The 15,763-nt window shown below is 43.3% G+C and overlaps 1 protein-coding gene across 2 annotated transcripts; it reads right to left on the bottom strand.

Moving 5' to 3' along the window:
* Positions 1-1,129: 1,129 nt before the first annotated feature.
* Positions 1,130-15,630, bottom strand: cpne4b (copine IVb). 2 transcript variants are annotated; one of them, XM_088318444.1, is made up of 16 exons: positions 15,245-15,630; positions 12,870-13,060; positions 11,444-11,623; positions 9,591-9,662; positions 9,326-9,400; positions 8,842-8,925; positions 8,633-8,722; positions 6,320-6,418; positions 5,218-5,298; positions 4,866-4,925; positions 4,611-4,744; positions 4,419-4,473; positions 4,256-4,307; positions 3,695-3,828; positions 3,315-3,551; positions 1,130-1,932 (listed from the first exon to the last, which is right to left on the bottom strand). In XM_088318444.1, the coding sequence occupies exons 2-16, from the start codon at positions 13,038-13,040 to the stop codon at positions 1,801-1,803; spliced, it is 1,656 nt and encodes a 551-aa protein (XP_088174570.1). In that variant the 5' UTR covers positions 13,041-13,060; positions 15,245-15,630; the 3' UTR covers positions 1,130-1,800. The 2 variants fall into 2 exon arrangements, with proteins under 2 accessions (XP_088174570.1, XP_088174571.1); XM_088318445.1 differs by lacking the exon at positions 15,245-15,630 and adding an exon at positions 13,756-13,800.
* Positions 15,631-15,763: the final 133 nt, after the last annotated feature.

Here is a 15,763-nt window from a genome sequence, read left to right as displayed (position 1 = left end):
GGAACACATATAGTATCTATCTTCTTGGCTGCACATAAACCTTGATCATATGACATCTCAAGGTCATGTAAAGTGTGCCTCAAGTTTTGAGGTTGTCGTTCCAGAAAAATGTGTTCCGTTTACCGAGAGTTTTGACTGACCCAATTGCAGGTGAGACCCTTTTCTTGCTCTGTTTTCCAATAATAAAGACAGATGATTCCATCCGTCTTTCAACCCACTTTTCTTGTTCAAGGTCACAGGCATAGCTGGAATATATCCCAGTTGCCTTGAGGCGAAGGAATGGTCACCAGGAAATCACACGCAACAAGCCCAAATGTGTATGGACCGCTGCTCTTTGTGTATCCAAACAAAGTGTGTCGCACGCACAACTTGGGGCTGTCTGCGAGTGACAAAGAGGTTTGACTCAGTTGCTCACTGGAGGTTTGCATATTATGTAAATCATTTCATTCAGTGTGTGCAATGTGCTCAGAAAGACGGCACCAAAGGAGCTGAGACAATCAAAAGCAAACAAACTGTTTTCCCTTCTTGACCTTCACAGATTAGAAATTGTGTGCTTGTTCGCACCTAAGCAAACAGATTCGGACGCATCTTAATTGTCGCAGGAAGTGAACCACTAAGTAAATAGTTAGTCCTCCATTTTCTGATATAACAGCTTGCACTTTCCTGGGAATACTTTAGACAAGATGTTGGCAGTGTGCCTGCGGAATTTAATTTGCGAGGTCATCGTGACCAAAATTCATCTTTAAACGTGTGCTTTGTGATGATGGATGGCGATTCGAAATAAATATATTCAAAGTCTAACCTGCCAGGCTGCCTATATTGAAAAAGCACTCAATTGAGATTTTAAAAGGATCTCCACATTAGTATGGTGGGAATTATCGAAATAAATGGTTGAAGACCTTTGGTATCTTCTGCAATTCCCATTTCTTTGCTAAACTCCCCTCCGCCGAGTTCATTTAATTCTCCAGTATGAGACATCTGCGCCCCCAGCCTCGCCTTGTGTGTTCATCTGCTTCTTTTTTTTTTATTTATTTTTTTTTTTAGAATTGCCCTCACAGAGGGGATCGATTTTACACTTCAAACACACACACACTTACCGCGACAGGCACACACGGCAAACTGCACCGAATGAGAAAAACAAAGTGACTTTATTATTAATCAACATGCAGTTTACAGGGAAAAAAAAAAACAATTCACAGATTAGTGTTCACAACACACACCTAGCTATCCCTGCAAAACTCTTGACAATTTAGGAAGGTTATTAAGAAATTATTAAAATTTTTCAGTTATTTATGCCCCCTAGAAAAAAAAAACAGCCCGTAATGTCTTTGAAATGACAGAGGTACTTTATTTCATAACCAGCAAGCCTCTATGAGGGATTTGCTCGCAGAATTGATGCAAAAAAAAAAAAAAAAAAAAAAAAAGACTAACAGGGAAACTAATACTCATGTAAATCGTCAATACAAAGTGCAATGCTCGTTTTGGGAATACATTCCATCACATTTGTGTGATCTATGCACTTGCTAGTTATACAAATAAGGTACAGTGTCACTTCTTTGGGTTGGCTGAGGTGTGCATGCTGTTTCAGTAAACTCGTTTCTATAAAGATCTGTAAGATATACAAGGTATTGCCATCAAGGCCAAACATGCACTAGTCATCGATGGGGTTTCAAAGAGGTTCACGAGAACAAGCTATTTCTCTGAGCTAGGCAAGTGTCTACGTATTTACATCGATGTACGTGTGGGTTACGCAATGCACATTTGTATCGGAGTGTAAACAGGTACATAGCAAGTCCACCGTCAGGGACTGAAGGTCCGTGTTGACTCATAGTCCGACATACACTTGGGTTTGATGCCTTTAGCGTTGTAGTAATCCACCACCTGGTTCGGGACTTCTGCCAGAACACTTTTTGCCAGGGCAGCTGGGGACGCCTGCCAATGAAGAGACAGACAGAGAGAGCGAGAGAGAGAGAGAGAAAACGGAATACGTTAAGAAGACTTTCGCATCGCTAGCCATGCGTGACTCTTGCAGGCTGGAATTCACTGTCGAGCCTGATGCTGTCATCGACTGAGCACGGTGAGACTGACGTGATCAGACAAGCTTGTATGGGGAACCCAAAATCTTCAACATGTGGTCCGCTGGGACGTGGTTGGCGTCGGAAAGGGTAGCACCTTAAAATGAGGGAACTGAACTTGAGATTTTTCAGGCCTTTGTTTTTATTTTGAGCTCATGTTTATACTTTCTACTCCTTACTTTGTCAAAATGGGCTTGTTACTATTTATAACTGCAAAAGAACACGTTTTGATTTTTTTTTACGCTATGTAGCTCTTGGTTAAAAAAAGAATACTGTAATTGACGTTTAGTTTTTAGTCCTGAAATTTCTGTAATAATTGTTTGAAATGCAGTTTATATATCAGAAATTTAGGTCACTGGTCTCTCAAGACACGAAAATTGGCAAAAGTTCTGAACACGCTTGACTTTTCATCCTGCACACATCCAACACACACAAAACACTCCCAAGTCAGCCGCTTGCTCTCTATCTCAAAATTATTCCCAGAGACAATGCACCATCAAAGTCCGCTCTGCCTCCCCTTCCTCAAATCGCCCCCCCCACCCAAACTGCCACTGCACTCCTTCCAACCTGATACATCCAACTCTGCCTGTCACACTCTTGCTCGCTCTTCTTAATCCCCTCTGAAAAGAAACGACAGAGCAGAAAATCACCTCTCCACCTCTGTCACACACTCCCTTGCTCCCTTTTGTCATTAGCTCCACTCGGATGTTGACCCGCTCCCGCACCAAAACACACGCTCCGGCTAACCACGCCTTCACCTCCACACTCACTGTTTACTTCCACGTCCTGCACATCCTTTTGATCGAGATCCTCAGGTTCATATCTTCCGACACCCACTCGCCATCCACCCGCACACGAGCACACGCACGTTCCTGTTTGTTTAGAACATAATTGGTTGATTTCTCAACCTGCCACAGAGCAAACTTAGCGGAACAAATCCAGCCAAACAGGCCCTGTCAAAGCCTGACTAAATCAATGCCACTGTGTACACCCATGGGCACGAAAATATACACAGACAGATCGCTGATGTGCTTATTATTACGCTCACCCACCACATTTTGTGCTCGCAAGAGTAAGGAGGAAGTTGTAGAAACTGAAAAGGGGAAAGTGCTTTCTCCTCAGTTGTCTACCTTAAGACTAGATTGTGTTCTACAGGCACGCTCGAAAAGTAAACTTGACAAAACTAAACGTTCCAGACTTGTACTTGTGTCAGCCATCTCGATTGCCCTAGCCACCCACGTGCTTGAAATCCTTAAAGGGGACGAACTGGACGATGTCTCGGAGGACGGGTTCGCCCTTAGGAGAACGCAGGATGCCGTCGTCGCCGTCCAAAATCTGCATGTCGGTGAAGTCGGCGTTGCCCACGCCGACGATGATGACCGACATGGGGAGGTGGGAGGCGTGCACGATGGCCTCCCGCGTGTCGGCCATGTCGGTGATGACGCCATCTGTCAGAATGAGGAGGATGAAATATTCCTATGGCGGGGACACAGGAGGGGAGGCGTTTGAGGTTGAGAAAGGGGAGGACATAATAAATAAATAAAAAAGGAAGGAAGGAGTTAGAGCATAGATGTGTGACCTCCCGTGTATTAAAACCTTCTTTTTTTCCCCCCTCTCACCATGGCCTCTTTGGTGTGCATCTCCTCTGAGGCGGACGAGGCTACTTTCTGGATGATGGGGGCGATATTGGTGGGCCCGTAGAGCTGAATCTTGGGAAGGCAATTCTGGTAGGCCTCAACCACACCTTGAATTCCTGAAACATGCATGCAAGTCAATAAGACAAAGGTTTCGCTCTCGGGAAAAGTATTTGCTCAAACAATCACATTCTTCTCATGCGACTTCACGGCGGGACATTTTCTTTATGATGACATAATAAACCCAAACCAAAGATGGCACATCGAACCTCACAGCAAGTAAGCAGCAATGTGCAGAGCACAGAACAGAATCCCATTTCACACATGCAGATTGGTGTTATTTTTCTCTGTGTTCTGTAGCCTTGAAATGCTGCTGTAGCATAGTGACAAATCTCCCGATAGGATGTGTGTGCGTGAGCGATAACCGAGGAGAAAAATTGGCCTGACTGTCTGAAGAAGTCACACTGTCGAACCATTTCCATCTTGTGATGCATGTGAACGATTCAAGAAAAATGAAGTGCAGCTATCTGCGTGTGAAAATCTCACCGGCACATTCCGGATTGTCTTCATCAAAGTTCACGGCAAAATCATGTGACACCTTGGTGCGGGCAGAGAAAATAGTGCTCACGTCACACAGAATGTACAGCCGCACTCATGTATTTGCCTTTCATCTGGAACAAAACCTTGCAAACGCGCACACACCACCTACCTTTAAGTCAGGCGGTATTAAAGCTCCAAAACCAAACGCTGGGAACATTTTATCGCTGCAGAGACCCATGATTCATTGAAGAGACAAGAAAGAGAAAATAAGATGAAAGGAGTGGGAATTAATGATTTTGTGCGTGTGTGTGCGTGTCTCTCCAAATGAGGTGAATGGCGATGGTTGGACTGCTCGCTGTACCTGTCATAGTCCTGGCAGATCTCCCCCACGGCCACTAAAGCTTTGAGATACTCATTGGGTTGGTATGGGTGGATGTAATGGAGGGAGCAGCTGTTTCGAGGGTCCCCATTGGATGCTGTGAAGTCTATTGCCACCTGGGACACACACACACACACACACACCCCCACGCACGCATGTGTAAAGTACTCCCACAGCACGAGCAGGCAGAAGCAGACCACTTTCCATTTGGTGAAGATTAGACTTGACGGAACTCACTGTGAACTGGATTTGACAGCCTCCCATGATATAATCCAAGAACGAATACATTTTGATGATCTGTCAAGGGAAATATGTTTTAGGACAAATCAACTCTTGGTTATTGTGGAGAAAGTTGCACACAGAGGAACGACCGAGCGGAACAACACTCATGCATTTACTGCATAGAGCAGAAGTAGTCACAATTTACACCTGCAAAAAAATAAAAAAAAATAAAATAAAAAATCCATCTTTTTATGCCCATTATTGCTGTTGCTGGTATTTCACGTGTTTTCTTTCTCATTATAGGACGTTACACCATTACAAACGCATTATTAAACTTACGTCATGCAGAACTGAGCTTATACTTTACCTTACAGTGGTTGAGAAAAACAACCCCGGAGTTTCTGTAATTCTTCTTTTTCATCTGATATTTTGGATTGATGCACTCCCACTAAAACGGGATAAATTAAAAAAAATAATTATAATTCATATTATACAGTGCAACACTTTGTAAGTGTTAAATACAGAACAGTAAAGTCATGCCAGACGAATGTTAACATTTCCATCATTACATAACATGTTTATACAGTTTACAGTCCGTAATTAGTTTCTTATTTTAAATTTGTGGTGTAAAAACAAATATAATAAATTCATCTATTCTACAGTTTAAATCAACTGTCTGTTTAATATCTGAAAATTCACTTAAAAATCAACAAGGTGAAATCGTCTGCGCTCATTACCTCAATGAATTGAAAGATTTTGAAAAGGATGTCGCTCGATAAGGCTGCATGAGAGGAGATTATTATCTTGGCTTTGGAAATTTTCGGAAAAAAGTAAACACTTGATATCGGCACTGAAAATTATATTCAAACAGAGTGGTACAAAAAAAAAAAAAAAAAATCCTTGAACAACTTCTGTGTCCCTGAATTGATCGCAGACTTTTTCCAAAATGTTTTCTTTCTTTATATAGCGCATGGACATTGCGTCCTTCACACTATGAGAGAACAAGTCGCACACAGATTGCTGGAAGAGCAAAGTTCAGTAGCCTGGATTGGTGATGATATGTGTCTGTGTCAGTGCCCATGGCATGATGGGGAACTTGCACATCTGGGAAGACATCCTTCATGCCGGAAAGGACAAACAAGCTCTGGAGCAGCCCATTGGATCATTTTATTTATTTATTTATTTATTTTTATTCAGTTGCTCCTAGTTGCCTCTCACAGCAATACGAGTACAAATTTGTGCTATTTTGTGTGTCAAAAGTGTTAGCCGAAGTTGTGCAACATTTGCATTACTCTCGTAGTCAGGCACTTGTAACAAGATTTGTGCGAGCGGACTCTTTTGATTACGTCTCACCTAAGAACTTTTGAACAATCAACATAATGAGATGCGCGGTGATTGTGAGTCTTTCTCCCGACGGCTTCAAACTGCGAATGCTTTCAGGGTGTGATGCGGCTTTTCTACACCCTCACCTGCTTGCCCTCCTGCTCTGCTCTCATCTCCTTAAACGTGGTCTGAAACTCGCCAATAAAATCGTGCTTTCCATTCGAGTCCCAGTCCCAAACGGTGCACTGAAAAAAAAAAAAAAAAGACAGAGCCCCCCCACCCCCCGCGGCCCCACCAGTTAGAGAGCAGCTGCGGCATCACCTGAGCAAATACTCACACACAGACACACACACTCGGGAAATGCCATGTTGAATGATTGATAACGAGGTGTTGGTGGGGGGGCAATGGAGCGGTGAAATATTAATCTGAAGATGCTGAGAGGGATGTGGCCTGAGAGACACTGTTTTTTTTTTTCTTTGGTGCGCAGGTGTAGTTTTGCCCGTTTATGTGTGCCTCATGTAAGCTCCCAACGGAGCCACTGAACAAGATAAATGGCTGCAATCCTCAAGAAAAGGCGAGAGTCAGCAGGCCACAGCAAGCGTAACAAAAAGACAGCATTGTTTAATTTCAAAGCGGCTAAAGCGGAAAAATCGATACAATGTAGTCAACGGCGAAACACAAACATAAAGACATGCTTTGGATTGTCATTCAGTTGAAGAACGCGGTGACCTTTGAGGGTGAGGTTACCGTAACAATTAGCAATCACAACCAATTCAACCAAGCTTGATTAGGAACATCAACCACTGGTAATCCTCTTATTCCCCCCATCTCCCACTTTAACTGGCAAGAGCCCGAACCCAAAGTGTGATGTTTGGGGGGATTGCGTTCGTGACTTGCTACTTGGCGGTAATTTGTGCGTATGTGTGTGATGAAGGTGACAGCGACATAAGAGGGTTAGAAAAAAAAATAAAATAAAAGACAAAGCCTTGCTCGATTCACTGAATCCGTATCGGAGGCGGAGATCATGTAGAAGTGTAGGAAAAGCATGCACAAAGATAACGGTGACGCATTTATGCATTGGTCACTAAAGAGCCTTGTGAGACGAAGGCGGCGGGGAGATAGAAATCTGCGCCGTGCCATTCCTCACTATAGCGCCGATGCTTCAAACAGGTAGCCCGGGAAACCATCGCCGATGGCGTGTATGTGTGTGCGTTAGCCCTTTCCTCCTGCTGTCAGGAACCATGCAGAGTTAAGACGCCTTTGAATATTTAATGACCAAGCTCATGTTTATTCATGGAGAAAAGGATCGCGTTCTAAGTCGATGCGCGCGCCTCCACTCTCACACTCATTGACACAAATCTATTCTGGCAAGCAAAGGTGAAAGTTTAGTGATTTGGGATCGTTCACACATCTCCTGTTCTTTAAATAACACGATGACGCCGCGCAATTGTGAACATGACCTGAAGTCAACTCGTGGCTTGGTGGTGATTTGTTTATGGGAATCATGGCGGAAATCTTCATCTAATACGTAAGCAGGATAGATGCTGTATGAAAAATAATCTGTGTCAGCCTAAAATGCCAGCATTTCAGTCTACAATAACTCCACTTGGAACTTGAAAAACACACAAGTGCCAAAAGCAACTGCAGGGCCCCATTTTTGTAGACAGGCGCACGTGTGCTCTGCATAAAAACTGATGCATCTTCATGACGAGTTTACTGCTGACCGTGCATTCCGGCGGACCGAGGGCGTTTTTTATTACACGCCCCGGGTGCAGCTGACAATTTAATGACAGAAAGTAAACTAAACTTAAAGTTGAGACCAGGTGAAACTAGGTCTAAGTTGTTGCGCGGGTGGTGTAACGAGATTTTGGTGGATCTAATCCTGGCTCAGGTAGGCAGATTCGATATGTGCGGCGGATGCCATTGTATTTCATTCATAAATATGACATGTGTGTGCATCGCAGCCTCTGAATGATTAAATGCATCATTATCGGCACAGCTGGCAGAAGTCGTTTTCAATTTTGAGTCATAAAACTTTGTCGATTTAAAAGTTGTGCTGTTTCACGTGTGTAAACAAAGACAGTTTGTGTGGTAATTTTTTCATAAAAAATAAACTGTAGTTTTAAAGTGTTGTTGTTGGGGAATGTTTAAATTTGAATTGCAAATGGCAAGAGAGAAAATTAAAGTTGATGTGTCGGACAATATTGTACTGTCCATCCGTTTCCAAGTTTGTAAGCTATTTTATGATTTCATAAGGATGGTGTAAAATGGAATACACAGACGGGACTCATTTGCAATCTGCCGTCAGAAGGAAATGGTTTCATTGTGTCATAAATGGCCCTACTCATTAAAATGTTTTATTTTGGATAAAATCTTCTAAAATTGTGGAAACAAAATAAATAAAATGATGTTGGCAAATTTGGAAGACCTGCCGTAAATAATAACGATTGCAGACTCACCTTCAGCTCCCTTTCCTGGTGTCCGCTGCAGAGTGTGTTCAAGGAAACTTTGAAGGATTTCCACACGGGGCTTAAGTTGTTCATGACCGTCTGAACGAATACGTGGGAGGGGGGTGGGCGGGAACACACACACACACACACACACAAACAAAACTCTTAATGCTTACCAGAGATGAAGTCATTAACACTCCATGCGAGCAGGTAATTACCTCGGTCCGGTGTACAAGAGACTCACTCCCATCATCATTTATTCGAAATATCTCCAGGAATGGATCTGACTTGCTGAAGAAGTCCTTCAGAGGGAAAATAAATCTATAAGGCATTACCATAAATCATTCACACTCTTAAAGGAATCATTATTTCTCCCTTGTTTCTTCTCACTCTAAATTGCCCACCTCTCCCTTGGTTACTTCCACAGTCCCCCCGAAGGCACAACCTGTTTGGATTAGTCATTCATGACCGTGCCTGTGTGCATGCACGGGAAGCCTGAAAATTAATATAGTTATCTCTTTGCCCGAGATAGTCGGGGGTTACTTAAGGTGCCCGAATATCTCAGCGGGCCTCCTTTCATTCCACGTATTGCAAAGGAAAACCCATCTCACCAGGCCACCCCAGCTGCCACACACCCGACACTCAGCACACATAAACATTTATTAAAAACAGGGAAGCGAGCGCCCACGCAGTCGCACAAACCTTGTCGTCTAGTTTACGAGCACTGAAGGAGAGTTCCACGTAGTCATCGTTTCCAGACAGCTCCTCCGCCGTCACCTTTTGAGGCGAGTGAGAAAGCGAGAAGAGGGGTGCGCAGAGGACGGAAGATGAGATGAGAGAAAATGAGATGGAAATGAGGCACTGATCACAGCGAACGTGCAACGTCGTCACATTAATTGTCATCCCGTTTTCCTGAATGCGAGATGTGATGTGAGTGAGTGTGTTTCGCTGATTTCAAAAATCATACCATTATAGAAGACTTGCCGGCAGTATTTCCCTGCTTGAGGAGCGCTTTGGTGAGTTTCCTTTGTGAGACGATCTGGAACCGATACATGGAAATGGAGAATATCATTATGGGGGGGGGTGACATCAAAAGGAAATGTGCTTCCTTCTGTCTGTATTGGTTGGGTTGGTTTGTCAAAACTAGTCAGGCAGTGGCAATGTGCTGTCCGCACAGTCTCTACTTGATCTGTAACCTTGCAAAACGAATTAAATGTGTATCTCAAAGCATACATCCATGGAGCATGGGTGTATTTAACAATTCAGTCAACGCCGGCATCTCGTTTCACTTCAGTGCTTACAAATCAAGTGAGGTTATTTGGTGGAGGCCAAAAGTGTACTCTGGCAAGGACATTATAAATCCGTTTCTAATAAAAAAAAAAAAGCTGTTAGTATTCCCTTATAGTGTAGTTCCGAGTCTACATCCAAGCCCTTACTTGGAAAAAGACCTAAAAACAACACATTAGGTTATATTAATTTACAACTCTTTATATATGAGACCAATTATATTGATTTTACAAGTGTTGATATAATAATGTAATTCATTTTACGGACAGTTACTGCAGACAGCGTCAACTATTACATCCAAACGTGCATGCAAGAATTGGATGCAGGATCCAGCCTCCAAGTTGAAGATGCAAATTTCAAGGAGCACTGAATCCACATTTTTCCTGAAGGCCGTCAGATTGCAGACTGAATATTGCTGTTGTTGCTTTTGCTTCAACAACTACTCAGAAAGTCCAGGAAAATAAACGATAAAACGGTGTCGTGACACAATGCTCCCGCGGCTTTTCCCAGCAGATCAGTGCCTCTGGTGTTTTCAAGCTGCATCAACAAAACGCGCAATATGTGACTCTAACGAGACAAAGCGCTTTACAAGAAAACGCTGTTGGCTTTGTGTTATCCAATTTCAGTAAACCTCTGGCTAACAGTTCTCTTGGATCCGTAATCCAAATCCCGTTCGCTTTCGCCATCGTAAATCTCCCAGCTTTGAGCTGGCCAGGTCATCTGCAAATAAACATTTGATAGTTTTGTTGCCTTCGGTTGCGGCAAAAGCGGAAATTTTAAGATGCTGAGCTGGCATTTCCTGAAGATCACCTTTGGTCATCGGCCTTTTTAATGAGCACGATGCCTATTTTCCCCTCTATTTGCCCTCGTTTACTGAGTGAAACTCCGAAATAATGCATATATTTAAATATGAATTGGCGCTCTCAATAAAAAGGCACCACCCACGCTGTAAATTGTGATAGTATGAAAAAAGATTTCATGGTTACTATAAAGGTGCCAGTTCACTTCCGATCTCATGTGTCCTCGAGCAAAGCACAAAATCACTTTAAATTTTCTCTTATGACCCCATTTGGATACGATCTAGGAAGTAAGTTAGCAGATACACGTACTGTAATATAGTGCACATTCCGGACCGGAATTAGTTTAAAGCGGCCCAGTGCGGCAAGTGAAGGCTCAAGGACATCCATCCCATAATGTTAGTGACAGTCGCTGACTTCAGGCAAAAAAAAAAAAAAAAAGAAAACATCCCATTGGGATTCCATGCACTGCGGCGCTTTGCCTCCCTACCTCCGCAATAATAGGACACAATTGTGTGATTCGCGCTTTAAAAGCTCGATGAACTGAATTCCAAATCGAGTCTCCTCGTAGTAGACGATGCTGCATCGTCTAAGGAGTGAATAACTATGCGCACCTTTATGTGGAGTGTTGATCTTCGTGTGTCTTACATGCACTAGCCAGCTCATACATAACACGTGCACCGAGAACAGAGAAACCTACCGCATGCCACACACAACGCAGAATCGTTACACCGACCTGCCCCAAGGTGCACTCCATAGCCCCGAGGAAGTCAGCATCACGGAGGCCGTTGTTGCCCGAGCTGATGTCATGAAGTTCAAAACGCAGCCTTTGGACCTCTTCGAAGTAGTAATCCACCAGGAAGATCTTGGAGAACACTGGGCTGCTACTGCTGCGGATCACTTCCGTCCGGTCCACCTTCCGACCAACACAAACTTGAGTTTTAGACTTATTATGCAAAAGCTCAGCATTCCAGAATTCACATGGAATTCCTACAGAAGCTTCAACTTTTTTTTTTTAAGGTGAGAATATACAGAACCTTCATAAATGCATAATTTAATTGATATTTGGCCACTTGGAGGCAGCAAACACAATACTGACTGACATGATGAATAGCCACGTGGCGCACATTTTTATTCAAAGTAATGTTGTCATTCATTTTCAGCTGCGTCGCTTTGAAAATTGATGAGGGTAAGCCTATGGCCATTCTCCTTTCGTGTCGCCTTTAGCATTAAGCATTTTGGTGCAGTGCAGATATGAAAATAACGGCCCAAAAAAAAAAAAGTGTATTGTAAATCTGAATTCTATTTCAGACCCACAATGTAAAGTCTACATGAATGTCAACCATAAATCTAATAAGTGGACTCTAACGACACAACCGGCCTGAAGGGTACAATGAGGCACAATTTGAAGATGGCAACGGTTCCATTTTTATTGTGGTGCACTTTTAATGTCGTTTTCGTGGTCCTCGCAACTGTACAAAAGACAGGATGTCATTAAATATCCAGCAGACTGCCGGTGTCCATTGATTGTGAATCAGCCGACTTCTCAGCACCGCAGCCGTTACAAACACAATTAGATAGCGCGACATTGTGCAGACTTATCAACTAGCTGTTTGACTACACAGTGAACATAATTGTTCTTGCGTTCTCTGCTCCCGAAGGAAGAAAAGAACAGAAACATAAATCAGTGTGGTGCGGCGGATGGGCTTTTGTTAACTCTTGTGTGCATGCTCTCTCTTAAACACACACACGCGTATACACAATTGGCACAAAATGAAGGTCACCCAAGCGGGCGCCATGCATGAGTAGAAGTGCGCCTCGGCATCCCGTTTTTGCGTTCTAGATATAAAAGGACGACATGCAGGGTCTTCCCTTTTGCCCTGACGTCCTACTTTTTTTTTTTTTCCCTCCAACTTTTTAAACGTTAATGCAACCCATCTGCTACACATGTAAGATAAACCCTACTAGCCAAAGTTAAAGAAGAAAAATGAAGTGTAATTCACTCCAAAAATCACATTATGGGTCATAAAGGAATCAAATGCTGCTCGCGTCGATTTGACAAATTGTAAAGAAACAATTTTCAAAAAGTATTGATGGAGAAAGCACACAATTTCCACCCCATTGTGCCTCTCTTTCTCTCTCTCTCCGTCAGTGGACTGTACCTCAAACCATTGGCCATGAGACTGCATCTTCAGAACCACACAAGGGTCAGGTTTGGAGAGGGCGTCTCGGTCTGAGATTCCCCGACTGGCCACTCTCAGCTCCACTTTAGTTAGGCACGGCGAGCTGATGAATCCCAGCGTGGCCTCTGCAGACTCGTAGATATTAGTCATCGTGAATGCACAATCACCCACTAGAAGGAGAAAGGGAGAGAGAGAGAATAACACATGTGTCAGGGTAATTTTAGCATGAGCCAGATAGACAGCTAGATGACTAGATAGACAGACCACACCTGCCCACACCTGAGACTTGGTCACGCAGATGAGTCACAAGGGTATCGAGGAGGGTGAAACCGCTAATTGCGTCCGGCTTGGACAATTTCACTCAGGGGTGTACTCACTTTTCTTGCCGGCACTTTAGATATTAATCACTGTGTTGAGTTATGGTACAATACAAAAAAACAATCTTCAATATATTTTAAAGCAAAAAAAAAAAACTTTGATGAACACTTAGGCCCACTGTGCCACTGTAATTTCATTTTAGTCATGGCGTTACTTGGCAAGCTCAGTATTTTTTTTTAGTTCATACTTAGTGTAAAAAGTTTGAGAGCCACTGTGGTACTGTAGAATAGTATATAAATTTGTAATAGCCTATTAAAAAGAAACAACAACAACAACAAAACTCCCTCTTAAAAAGGCATCGCGGCATCATCAATAAACGCCCACTAATTACTCTAATAAATGTTAATGTGCTGCCATTTGTCGAGCCAGAACAATCCGATATCTTTTTAAACTCAATAGTGAATTCATTGCGACTGAAGACACTGCATCACATGTATAAAAGATACAAAACTGCACAATCCATTCTGTGTGTCCATAATGTACAAACCTCAGCTAGCCTCCAGCCAGTTAGTCTCACCCCAAAAGACAACCACGGGTCCGCAGATGTGCTAGATGGTACAAAGTGAATATTAATGCAGTGGTCTAGTAGCGTCCTCCGAAGGGATTTAAGATCCTGGAACTGGGTCTTACTCTGACCTGGATCTCGCTACCCCCGTCCTCCATAATTCATGTTTCTTGTACATGTGTGTGTGTGTGTGTGCGCGCGCATTATTTTTAGCAAAGTAAAAGCGGATGGGCTCACTGACATGCAGCCATGAACAGAAGCACAGGAAAGGTGTGCGACATACAACTGACGTGCCAAGGTGGTGTGTTCTGTTTTTGTGCACACTTCCCCAATTTATCAGTACTATAGTGAAAACAAGTGATTTACTGTCTACTTGTGCCTCTAAAATGTTAGATTAGGGCCCACTGTGTGCCTCGTAAAAAAATAAGTTAGTCTGGAGCCTTGCAACTTTGATTAATTTAGTCCATTTTAATACTACTGCACATACACCAATAACAACAAATTAAATTAAAGGAAAATTACGGAAATATTTTTTTTTAATTGTTTATAGGAGGGATTTGATTTGAAAAAAAAATGTTCTGCCAAAATGAAAAGAAAAACCTATTTGGCAAAAAAAAAAACAACAAAAAAAAACACAGCCTCACTTTATTTGCTTTAGTCGACCATATAAAATGATATTGCAAGTTGGCTGTGGCACCAGGTGCTTAAATTTCGACACTCATCTCAAGCAGAAAAAAATGCTGTGTACTTGAAACAGAAGTCAGGATTGATGTGAAATACTTCTTCAACGCTCTAATGGTTATTCCCTCCGGACTGTGACAATCAATCGGTGCTCTACCTTGACGGTGTCGATCTGCCCATTCACCTTCGCCGGCGCATGTGCGACTGTGACAGATGTGACATTAATGATTCAGTCACAGGAAGAATCAAGTCCACTGCTATTGCCCTTATTGATTACAGGACAAGGTGCATGGTGGCATCGCCTTTCAGCAGGCTCCACTAAAGAGGCAGCGTGTCAAGCAACTCTAGGTAGGTTATTAGTCATGACACAAGAGACATAATTATGTTCAGCTGACTGACAAGACACCCAAAATTGATTTATAGGATGGGTATCAGGACACAGTGGTTAGAGATGAAGGGAAAGAGAGGGGATTACAAGCGGGAGGGCAAGAGGGGGTGAAAGAAGATGAAAGAAAGAAGAAATCAAGAAGCACACAATGTAGGAGATAACAGGGCTTCTCTTCTTTGCAAATTCAAGCAACAGCTTTCGGATTTCATGTTTTGCCTATTGCACTGGCAGCTTTTAATATGCATCGTCAAATGCCTGTTAAACACGGTGGAATTCTTATCTAACAACACCACATGAGGCCAAAATGTACATGCACTGCATTTTTTCTGCAAAGCATGCAGCACACTTTTCGTGCAGAGGACATATACAGCTGCAGCTTTCACACACAAACACAAAACTCACCCCACTGAGACTTGGAGAGAAGGTCCGAGCAAGGCAAAGAACTTCGCCGCTGTTGACGTGACAATCACAGGCACCAAGCACGCCGTCTACGGACCCATCTCCCTCCTCCACTCACACTCTTTTGTCTTTTAGGATTTCAGTCACCCAAAACACTGCAGAGCTGAGGAAGGATGGCGCTGACAACCAAGTATTACAGCCGCATTCAAATTCCCAGCGGGCAAGCACGGCCAGGACGCTGTCCTTTCCCTGGGTTCACTCTGGATGAAAAATGGGAGGAGGTGCGCCACTTAACCGGAGTTTGTAATCCGCTGACTCCAGCGGGTGACCGCGGGGAGCGCGCAGCATCCAGGGACCCCGCTCGGTTGACAGCGGTCAACTAGCTCCACCTAGTGGACACATGAGAGATAGCGTTGCTTATTGCCCGGTTCTCCAATTTGATTGGCTCGGATGCGCTTCAGCAGTTTTATAATAAAGGATGACCGCACACCTGAGACCAGTTGGTGGTCCATAGAAAAAGAC

The sequence above is a fragment of the Idiotropiscis lumnitzeri genome, chromosome 16, assembly GCF_059441095.1.
Source record: "Idiotropiscis lumnitzeri isolate Australia: NSW breed Sydney's pygmy pipehorse chromosome 16, RoL_Ilum_1.0, whole genome shotgun sequence".
Lineage (NCBI taxonomy): Eukaryota > Metazoa > Chordata > Actinopteri > Syngnathiformes > Syngnathidae > Idiotropiscis > Idiotropiscis lumnitzeri.
Note: the sequence above shows the minus strand (reverse complement) of the source record. Positions and strands in the feature narration are given on the sequence as shown.